Source organism: Protomyctophum bolini (genome assembly GCF_963924005.1).
Source record: "Protomyctophum bolini genome assembly, chromosome: 7".
Classification (NCBI taxonomy): Eukaryota; Metazoa; Chordata; class Actinopteri; order Myctophiformes; family Myctophidae; genus Protomyctophum; species Protomyctophum bolini.
In genome coordinates, this window is record NC_137868.1 from 34158275 (window position 1) to 34169380 (window position 11106).

At 38.9% G+C, this 11106-nt stretch overlaps 1 protein-coding gene across 1 annotated transcript in view; it reads left to right on the forward strand.

Moving 5' to 3' along the window:
• Window positions 1-659: 659 nt before the first annotated feature.
• The window catches only part of atp6v1c1a (ATPase H+ transporting V1 subunit C1a), a 10915-nt gene continuing 468 nt past the window's right edge, over window positions 660-11106 (forward strand). The window contains exons 1-13 of the mRNA XM_080768580.1: window positions 660-785; window positions 1208-1374; window positions 2142-2209; window positions 3650-3735; window positions 4192-4286; window positions 4818-4909; window positions 5545-5643; window positions 5794-5862; window positions 6431-6523; window positions 6810-6903; window positions 9011-9108; window positions 9687-9813; window positions 10835-11106. The exon at window positions 10835-11106 is cut by the window's right edge and continues 468 nt beyond it. Coding sequence (XP_080624706.1) covers window positions 1243-1374; window positions 2142-2209; window positions 3650-3735; window positions 4192-4286; window positions 4818-4909; window positions 5545-5643; window positions 5794-5862; window positions 6431-6523; window positions 6810-6903; window positions 9011-9108; window positions 9687-9813; window positions 10835-10933 — 1152 coding nt within the window. The 5' untranslated portion in view covers window positions 660-785; window positions 1208-1242 and the 3' untranslated portion in view covers window positions 10934-11106. The remainder of the gene's footprint in view (window positions 786-1207; window positions 1375-2141; window positions 2210-3649; window positions 3736-4191; window positions 4287-4817; window positions 4910-5544; window positions 5644-5793; window positions 5863-6430; window positions 6524-6809; window positions 6904-9010; window positions 9109-9686; window positions 9814-10834) is intronic.

Genomic DNA, 11106 nt, shown 5'->3' on the forward strand with positions numbered 1-11106 from the left:
AGGCATGTGTGCTCTGTGTCTGAATCTGATTGGCCCATTTCCAGCCATGGGCAAACTCACCCTGATGTTTGATCTCTAGGGTCGGCTCCAGGCAGACCAAGCATTGTGTCCCAAACAATGAACCCCAGACCCACTGAACTATAAACATGTCCCTTTGGGGGCGTTTTCCTAGAATTCTGTGCAGGAGACACCCAGAGTCAGGAAACCTGGACCCATGGTTTTTCCAAATTTAGAAAAACAAATGCCTCCCTGCTGCTGTCTGGGCATTCAAGACTGTCTGTGTCCTTCTGTAATAGGGAAATAATGCTAATGGGATGTTGATAAAGCAAACTGACTGCCACTCAAAATCAGGGTGGAGGTCTGTGTCTCTAGTTCAGGAAATGTAATGGCAGTTTTCTTCGATTTATTAAATATAGAAATTACCTCCCCATTCATTATATTAACAGAGCTGCACACAAATGTTACAGTTAGTACATTCACTACATTGTCGTGACTCGTGTCCATTGAATAGCACTTTTGATAGAATATTTAAATATTCTATCAAAAGTGCTCCCCTGGCCTGTGCTTGTGTGATGCAATCTTCACCCCTACCAGAGGTAGTCGCTAGTGAGATCTTTCAGTGGGAAAGCTACAGGCCTTCCTGTTCCACTGGCAGATCAGCTGACTCTGATGCTGCTGTCAGGAGACCTCACGAACTGTACTGAATGGCAACTATGAAAACGATCACACCATAAAAACGGCATAATATAATTCCGTGTAGAATTGTCGCAATATTTTTTATCCTGGTAAGTACAAGGTTTTAAAAAAAACAATTTACCACCAAATGTTAATATTTCTAGCAAAGCTAACAAGCTAACGTCAGCTAAACCTTGATGACTGTTTTTCCTATTGTTTTTGTGTTTAGTGCATAAATGCCGTGTAATCTATACATAATTTTGTATAGATTCGTCTCACAATGCTTGATCATTTAACAGAATCAATGAGTATTGTTATTAGTGGTATTGCTATAACAGCTGTTATAGCAGCATCATGGCATGTCTCAGGTCCATGCAACACCATATAGAAGACTGTATTCTATTCTGCCATCACAAGATGTAATGGCAGTCTAAAATTCCAGTTCATTCATTTTATGGTTACTTAATTTGAATTTTTGAGAGCTTTACAACAGTTAAAAGGTTGCTTCCAAACCATGCTTTTCTTGTGTCAGTATTTCAATTCCTAGGTGAGAGCTATACTGTAACCATGACAGAGTTCTGGTTAGTCTCAGCACCTGGAGAGAAGACTTGCCAGCAGACATGGGACAAAATGATGGTGGCCACCATGCGCACCAACAACTTGTCCACCAACCACAAGTTCAACATCCCAGACCTCAAGGTTAGCATGAATTTGTGTAGCTTATTACAACATTATATACCGTTACATTTAATCACCTACATTCTACTGCTATTATACTGTGTAATATGAATGATGTAAAATGTAATAAACCAAATAGTCCTCAGATAACAGTATGTTCTTAACCCATTTAGATCAATTCTAAAAACTCCTTCCGAAACCTACTGGTATTCTTTTTTTAATCTTCAAATTCTTATTCAATGTACAACAAGTAGCAACTACTAATGAGACACAGGTATCTCCTGGATAAAATGGTATAACGTATAGATTACAACAAGTCTAAATTGGTATAAAGGTTTTTGAATTAGGGTAAAAAATAATGCTTTGTCCAGTTGACCACTCACCTTCACGATTCCACCGTCAAGAGTAGGCTGTCTGTGTGAATGGGAAATCGTTTTCAAAGAAATATGACGCATGCATCCTGATATGGTGGTTATGGATATGCTTTCATCCGTTCAGTTGCTCAGCTAGGCTGTATTGGCCTTTCCCCCTGCGCTGCAAGGTGAAGCAACCCCACTGACCTGTCTGCCACATGGGGCTGTAATGTTCCCCTGGAACTGTTAGCAACGCATGAGGGGCTCCCAACAAAAGAGGCGCCATCCTAAGCACATATGGCCCCTGGATGTCACTGCGGGAGGATTTAAACCCCACATGTCACTGTTTAAACACCGCCCGAATGAATAAAGACCCCAATATCTGGACTTATGATCCAAAAGTGCTGATGTATTTGAATTTTGTACTCAAAACAGGTGGGGACACTAGATGTCTTGGTGGGACTGTCAGATGAGCTGGCCAAGCTAGACTCCTTTGTTGAAAGGTATGTTCAACATTTCAACTAGCCCAACCAATGCTAGATTTTTTCAATGCTAGTAGCAGCATCTGATGCTGATCCCGATTTATTTTTGATTCCTTGTCCTAGTTCGATATTTTATATTAAGAAGCCACTCAAAATCAATTTGAAAACATTTGATTTAAGTTTCTATGAGAAACATTGAGAACATAATTTTTTTATAGATTAAAATATATATTTGTCAAACCTATATGAAAATAATGTTTAGTTATCAACAGTAACAGATAAGATAACAAATAAGTAAATGTAAAATACACACATAAATGTAATGTAATTCTATTTAACCACTTGACTTAAGCCCTATTCAAAGTTTAAAAAGCCCATTTACAAGCAACGAGCCCAATTGTGAATTATGTGTTTGAGCATTTTTTTAAAGGTTAAGATTGGTCAAGAAAGTCAAATAATGCCAAACCGATATTATTGGTCAAGCTCTAAAAAAAAAAAAGAAGAAGAAGATGCCTACTATAACCGTGTAGTCGTGCAGTTCTCTGATGTAGAGAGGTTTCCCCTTTACCTTATTACAATGAGGAATTTCACACAGGACTGGGCCTCCTGGCCTTTCTGCAATTTTAGCAATTTACAGTTGGGTGAGACACCAGCATCTCTTTCTTTAGTCATATGTAAGCCTGATGACTTAGGTGCCGCTGGTGTGTTTGAAGAAGTTATTTATAATCTTTTGGAAAAAAGCTAACGTCCAAAACTCACACATAGTCACTGACTGGCTGTACCCTGCTTTGCTTCCTCTGTGGGCATTTCAGAGACTGTGAGAAAGGCCAATATTACAACATGGTTTCACTTCACAGTTTGCCAAGTTGTTTTTGAAAGTGCCTTGTTCAGAATCCGTAGATGGGCTAAGTGTCCTAAATTAGATCCCCTTTTTATTGCCCCAGGTTTGTACACTATTCTAACTTATAATTCATTCATTGTTCATTATATAAACAGTAGTTGATCTCTTAAACAAAACACAATCATTTTGACTCTGTCAAACTCATATGGCTAATATTGACCTAGCTATTTTACTCACTATGCATAAATTGCTGTAAACATAATAAAATACATCTTTGCGTTGATTTGCCAGTGTGTAGGTAGTTCTGCTTTTCTGGGCAGTGTACTGAAAATGTGGAACTATGACTGTATGATTATATATTGAATTCCCTCAGCAGCAATGTGCGAGTCCTTTTGCTGAGTGCGTGTGAGGTTCATGTGAGTTGTGCATCTTTGCAAGCCTCTGCGTGTGTTTGCTTTGTGCTGAGGACGACTGTGAGGCTGCTCAGTGTGTGTGTGTGTGTGTGTCTCTCTCCCTGGTTGTTCAGTGTGTGCGCGAGCACGTGTGTGTGTGTTCATTTGTGTACTCTTGTATGGTTTGTGCTATCCTGGAGTGTTTTGATGTGCCCTGGCTGTTCACAGTGTGGTGAAGAAGGTTGCTCAGTACATGGCTGACGTGCTGGAGGACAGCCGAGACAAAGTACAGGAGAACCTGCTGGCCAATGGAGGTAGAATGATAGTCAAATAATGTTATATTCAGTATTAGACTATTCAACATTATCATCAAAGCAATTTCAACCTGGTGTCCCTATCTTGGGCATATCATAGGTGAAAAGTAAATAGTGACAATAGCACATCTAGAAACTCATAACGTATCACAATGCGCCATGTGAGCTTACGGATCGGCTATTTTCATCACACAACGCCTTCGTATAATTATGAATGATGTATAAAGGTTTCATTCTAGTGGATAAGACTTTGTTTGTGTAACTATGAATTATAAAATGTAATAGATGCTGCATACTATTACAATTACACCAAAAGGCATTATGCTGATTAATGTGATTTGTGAAAGTTATTTTGAAGGGCCATTACAATGTGATAGTTTAGTTGTTTATTTTAGTATGGTTTCCCACCGGCGGTAGTTGTTGAGAGTTTGTTACATGTTTTGTTGTCTCTTCCAGTTGATCTTGTAACCTACATCACAAGGTTCCAGTGGGACATGGCAAAATATCCCATCAAACAGTCACTCAAAAACATCTCTGAAATCATTGCAAAGGTATGCGTCTCATTTAATTAGACAAATGTTCAGTAATTTGAAATCTGGGGCCCATCTCATGAATCCAATGCAGTTTGGTGCATTGCCTGTGTGCACATATGCCTGTGTGCAAATTCAGATCAATTGTTCCAGCCACTGAGGAGAAGCGGGCAGAACAGTGGTTTAGGACAGACAGACATTTTGTTATTAATACTGTAGGTAGATATACCATCGGAAAGCCCTTGTCTCTTCAGCCCTGTGACTGAGTCATCGGAAAGCCCTTGTCTAATCAGCCCTGTGACCGTTGAAAACACCTTTGCAACATTATCAGCCATTTCGCAACTGCAATAAACTACAGCTGTTCAAACCTCTTACAGTAGTCTTCATACTGTAAGCACCATATGCCACTAACATTTGTAACAATATGCTATAATATAGATTATTTACTCAGAAACACAGGATGCATTTGATTCTCCTTATTATATTCTTCATTTTAAACATTTGTCATATCAATGTTTTCCTTCTTTAATCAAGTCACCTTATTTTTGGCAGCAAGTAACTCAGATCGACAATGACTTGAAGTCCCGAGCATCAGCTTATAACAACCTTAAAGGAAACCTTCAAAACCTGGAAAGGAAGAATGCGTAAGTTTTTCATACGTTCATTTTGGATTTTTTTCCTCGCATTCGTAGTATGACAAATGAATACAAGCTTGGGACACACTTTGTAACGGTTTCCTCAATTTAGCTGCTTAAGTTTGGGGTGCCAGGTAGACGTGTAAAATAACTAAAGGTCCCTGCACACAGAGCGCACTTTAGTCTCCTTTTTGTGTAGCCAGGTGCTATAATAAGGAAATCAAACAAAAGGACTCAATAAAAGATAAAGAACCCTTAAACTTGAGCGGAACAGACTGTGTATTTGAACCAGAGGTGGGTTTAACATACAGGTATTTGCTTGCAATGAAAACAAACAAAAAACAAATGTCATTCAAAATTCAGTTTAAATTCACTTCAAGAACCAATCAAATAATAAACCCCCAAAACAAAATATACTCAATGTTTTCAATCAATGTTCAACTCAAAACCTTCAAACGTTCTTTTGAAAAATAAAGCAAAATGGGTCTTGAAAATAAACCAAAGTTCAATTCAATTAAAACAAAGAACAAACAGATCCTCTTCAATGCTTCAAAGTGTCAAGGGAAAATATCCTCTTGTGGTTTTGTCAATGGAAAAACTCATCTTGCTGTCAGTCAAGTATATTTATGTTTTTCTACCGCTAGGGGGAGCCTGTTAACTAGGAGTCTGGCTGACATTGTCAAGAAGGAAGACTTTGTACTTGACTCAGAGTACCTCATCACCATGTTGGTTGTTGTTCCAAAGTGAGTATTATTGTCAGTGGTTAATGCAAAGAAGGAAAAAAAAGGTCTGAAAGCATATAAATGTAAATTTAGTTTTTAGTTTTTTCTTCTTTTTTTTCTCCAATGAAATGATTAGTAAAATCTTCTGCAATCTTCCCTTGTGTTTTCAAGGCCAGGATATGGGGACTGGCAGAAAACATATGAAACACTTGCAGAGATGGTGGTGCCCCGATCCACAAAGTAAGTTATATTATGAATAAACAATGTGAAAATGGCTTTGGCAAATATTTCACATCAGTCTATTCATTTAGTGATGCCTCGTTCATACTGATTGATACTTTGCGGTGAATTTTTTGTGGTGAAAAATAGACCTTGTTTCAAAAAGTAATTGCATAACTTTATCGCCACTTAATATTCAACTTATGTGTGTATGTGCTCACACCATTTTGAATGAATGCAAATTAATCTGACAAAATACCTTTCCAGCGTGTAAGGACCTTTATAGAGAGAAATTGAATGAATGTGTGACAGGCTTAGATTTTTTTACAGGGGCTAGTTCCGAATTGCAGCCATATGTACTGTGTAAGTTCCCTTTTAGAGTGGTTTTGAAGGAGAGTAAGGATTCACAAGTATAGACATTTTTTTAAATGACCAATGTATTGACTATTGACTATGGAACTCAAAGGTGAATATTATGAACATGTTATTGTCTATGATGCTTAAGACTTTTACTAAGTTGTGACTACCGGTAAGTTATGTTTTGTCGATGATAGAGCAACTATATTTAATAGTGATTATTTTCATCCAGTCTCCTATTTGAGGACCACGATAGTGGACTGTTCAGTGTGACACTCTTCAGGAAGGCCCTTGATGACTTCAGACACAAGGCCAGAGAAAACAAGTAAGAGACACCATGCTGTTTGGTGACCTAATGGAAAACACATTGTAAGAATGTCAATAAAATATATCATAACTACCATGCATATATACATTATTTTAAAAGAACAGATTATCAGGTTGGCTGGTTGAAGCAACTCAATGGATTACACATTAGATTGTTGTAATATGGTACATATTACAACAAAGCTAATCAGTGTCTAGTCTAGTATTGGTGTTTAAAACGGAATAGATGGATGTTCAGAAGCTGAACTTTGCTTTCTCTGTATTATTTCCATTCTTATTTACAGGTTCACAGTGAGAGACTTTCAGTACAACGAAGAGGAGTTGAAGGCCGACAAGGAGGAGATGACGCGGCTTTCTACAGACAAAAAGAAACAATTTGTAAGTGGGACAGGGTAACATTGTGTGAGGGTTATTAAGTTAATCTTTTTATACTGTTTTAGAGGGCAAGGGCAGGGGATACGGTGGCACAGTCCGTAGTGCTGTTGCCTCACAGCTAGAAGGTCCTGGGTTCGATTCCCGCTGGGGACGCTGTGGGCGTGTTCCCTCCAGGGGGGCAGTCAGACAGATATTTTGTGAAGCCACTGAGGAAATCGGGATTTCCTGAAAGTTCATATAATGGCCTGTTGTTACGCTGTCATTGGACCCAGAAAGACCCATAGCCCCATAGAAGTCCATGTATTTGGGCCCAACTTCACCTAGACTGTATTACCTTAATAAACATGGTCATGAATACTTTCTGTTTCCAGCCACAGTTTAAAGTCTCATTTCTAATGTCATAATATTCTTTTTGGAAAATTATGGTCCCACTTATAAAAAGAATGACCATAAAGTCGCGTATGTTCTGAGGGGCGTGGCTACCGTTACAGTCTATGATCGGGATTCCCCTCCCACTCGAGTCAAAATAAAAACCAACGGAGAAGAAGGGGAGAAGTCCCGCCTCGTTGTCTGGGCCAGCCAATGGCCAGCTGGGCCAAAACGGATCTAGAAAGATGGCGACTTACAATACAAGGACTGACAGGCTTCATTTTACGTTCATGTTAGACCCGGAGAACGCTTTGTCCATATTTTTTACAGTCTATGGTTCCCTCCCGTCATCAGTGCCCATACCCGAGGCGGTTTTGGCGAAAGGGCCCTTCTGTGTGGAGTTTGCATGTTCTCCCCGTGTCCCCTAGGGTAGGTATACCCTCACAAAACATGCAGTAGTCCTGGTCTCTAAACTACCTCCCGCCTGATGGAACTGGTCGGAATAACGTGTTCCTTCCACATGCTATGTCTAGCCGGGGAAATTCCCCCCTGTCAGGTGAAAAGAAGCAGCTTGGACTCCTCATGCAAAGAAGGAAGCATGAAGTCAGTCCACTGCCAGAGTACGTGGTGTGTATATGTATGACTAGCTCTCAATGATGACGTAAGAAATATGGTCATTTGTGTAATCTGGTCCCAGCAAACCAGGCACAGATTTGCTGTTTTTCTTGCATACGCATCAAATGGCGGGTTGGCTGTCACGGTTTTGGCGCAAAGTAACCACAGTATACCGCTAATCAATTTACAACTACATACTCTATATAGTATATGTATATGTATACGTATGTCTTACGTCATCATTTAGAGCTAGTCATACGTATACTATATACATAATCAGTCAAATAAAATAGCAAATTGTGACCAGATTACATAAACGACCATATTTCTTACGTCATCATTGAGAGCTAGTCATACATATACACACCATGTACTCTGGTCCCAGCAAAGTTTATATACCTTTTTTTTCATCACATATCAATGATTTATTTTTCTTTAAAAAACTAAAAAGGGATCCAGAATATATCTACATCGATAAAACTGTATTTCTTATATAGATAGAAACTTAAACCATACTTAATAATACTAGGTGTTTATATGCATAAAGTAGGTAGGTAGCAAATAGTTACACCTAATAATTATACATTTCAAACGTTCCTTCACAGAGATACTGAGATTTAACAGTTTACAGTGGTCGAAAGTACTTGCGCGCTCTGCTTGCGCACTAGTTGGCCATTTATGGCCTACTAGTGTGCAACAAGCTAGTATGCACTCGACAGAGTGCAGTTCTAGTTGTTTTATATGTTTGCATTTTAAAGAGTTGATTGATTTGAAAAGTCTAACTGAAAATAGGCACTGGGTAAAACTTCCATGCCTTAATAACCTTGTATGGATGTTTAGCCATCATTGACTCATTTATTCAGGGCTGTTCTGCAACAATTGTTATTGTGTAGAATCTACAAAAAGCTAAAAAGATACAGTATATGGCCAAAGCTGTGAATAGGTAATGGCATGGCAGTATAGTCCTTTTGATATATGATTTATAAACCATAGTATTTTTGTACTTTGATTAAAACTGATACAGATGAAATGCCCTCATGGGTCAGTGACAGCCATAATAACATGGCTAAAGATACAGGTGGATGGAATAAAGATAAGTTATTTTTCCCCATTTCCCCATATTTAGGGGCCACTTGTCCGATGGCTGAAAGTGAACTTCAGTGAGGCCTTCATCGCATGGATCCACATCAAGGCACTAAGGGTCTTTGTGGAGTCTGTTTTAAGGTATTAAGATCTTACATTACTTTTCAGAGCCCATTCATAGGCTTTATTAGCCCTAGTTCAGAGCGATAGTGAGTTCTCTCTAACGCCCTGCCAGGCCCTGCTTTGGGCAGGAAAGATTCCACTGCCGTATGAGGGCTTTTTTCCCCCACATGTTTACTCAAGATTTCAGGATATACTGTATACTATAGTAAATCAAATAATGATGTACTTACAATATATGTGACACACCCATACAGGACATACCAAAATAAAATACTATGCCCATTGCCTACATATAAATGTCATATAATCACTAGAATAGAAATTAATAGGTACACACAGAAATATGCAAATTAGACACTGACAGTTACATACCGCATATCCTGAATCAAGTTTTAAAACTAAAACAAACACAAATTGACAAAACAAAACAACACACAACATCCCCATTTCCTGTCACCATACTGTACAGTGTACACTATCCAATAAAGGCAGAAAAAGCAAGATGATGTTGGTAGGATGCGTTGGTGCTTCAGTGTTGGTCATTCCTATTGATAAGCCTGTGACAAGTGGATTGATGTTTTATGCTGTTCCATCAGGTATGGTTTACCAGTGAACTTCCAGTCCATGCTCCTGCAGCCCACGAAGAAGACCATGAAGAAGCTAAGGGAGGTCTTGAATGACCTGTACAAGCATCTGGACAGCAGTGCGGCAGCCGTCATTGATGTGAGTGTTGACCATTAATGCAGTGAATTGAAATAACAAAACAAAAACTAGCACCAAAAGTATTTATTTTGACCTATTTGAAGTTTCTTTTTTATTAGTACTGCACCCATTCTTAGTGCTGTATTTTTAATCTTGTCTATAAATGCACCAAGTCTCTGTGTGTAAGTCTGTGTACGTCTGTATTCCACGTAACTCGAGAACTGTTCCTCCTACCGACTTCAAATTCGACACACGTGTTCCACACCTCAACAGGGAGTGCAGTGCCCGGTGTCGAGTCTGTCGGATACCAGCACAAAAGCCTCTGCCTGGGCTCTGGACCTGATACCCCTATATCTCCATATGGAGCTGGCCTGTTCTGACATCACAACACTCATATTTGGGCATGCCTAAACGCCATATATACAAAAAAGAGCCTAATGCTGTAGTGCTGCAATAAGTGATTTTTGACCAGCAGATGGCAACGAGTAGATTGAAACATGAATTGTATGCTCCAAAACAAGACTGCTCACATAATTCCATGAGCAATACATACACTAAAGAGCATTTTGCAATAGCGTTTTCTGACAACAGCCCCATGCATTTGGGTTGGCAATGTGAATCAATAGGTGCCAAGATGTTATTTGTCACATTTATTCATGTGCACTCTCTCTCTTTCTGTCTTTGATCCTTATGTAAATAATAAATATTAAAATGAAAATGTAGTAAATAATGCTACGGAGCTTAAATCAATGAACATATACAAAACACCACAACATTATACATAAACAATATACCATGGTCTAACAGGACTTAACACTAACAGTACAACAATACAATAACAACATGTCTTTAAGTTCCACTTGAGCATTAGGAAATGGCAAAGTGGCACAGAGGGGTGGCAGTCTTTCAGCAAAACAATGAGCTGGTGGCTGTACTGTATACTGCTGTCTCCTGTGTTGCTGATCCTGGCTGGAATGGAATCACAATTACTTTTCAATAAATTATAATTAAATGATTAAATTCTATTTTCTTTCTTTTCTAGATGGCGATGGACATCCCAGGCTTAAACCTGAGCCAGCAAGAGTATTATCCTTATGTCTACTACAAGATTGATTGCAACATGTTGGACTTTAAAGTGTAATACCTTCCCAATTTTGTGATTATGTTGAGTGTAGATTAACTTGTGTTTTTCCTGTAAAATGTTCTCCTCTTTCCTTGTTTCTGGTGTTTTCCACCTCCCTATCCCCCACTCCATTTCTCAGCTCTGGCTCCTCAGATCTGCATGCTCATTCCTTGTGGTTTAAAAGGCACAAA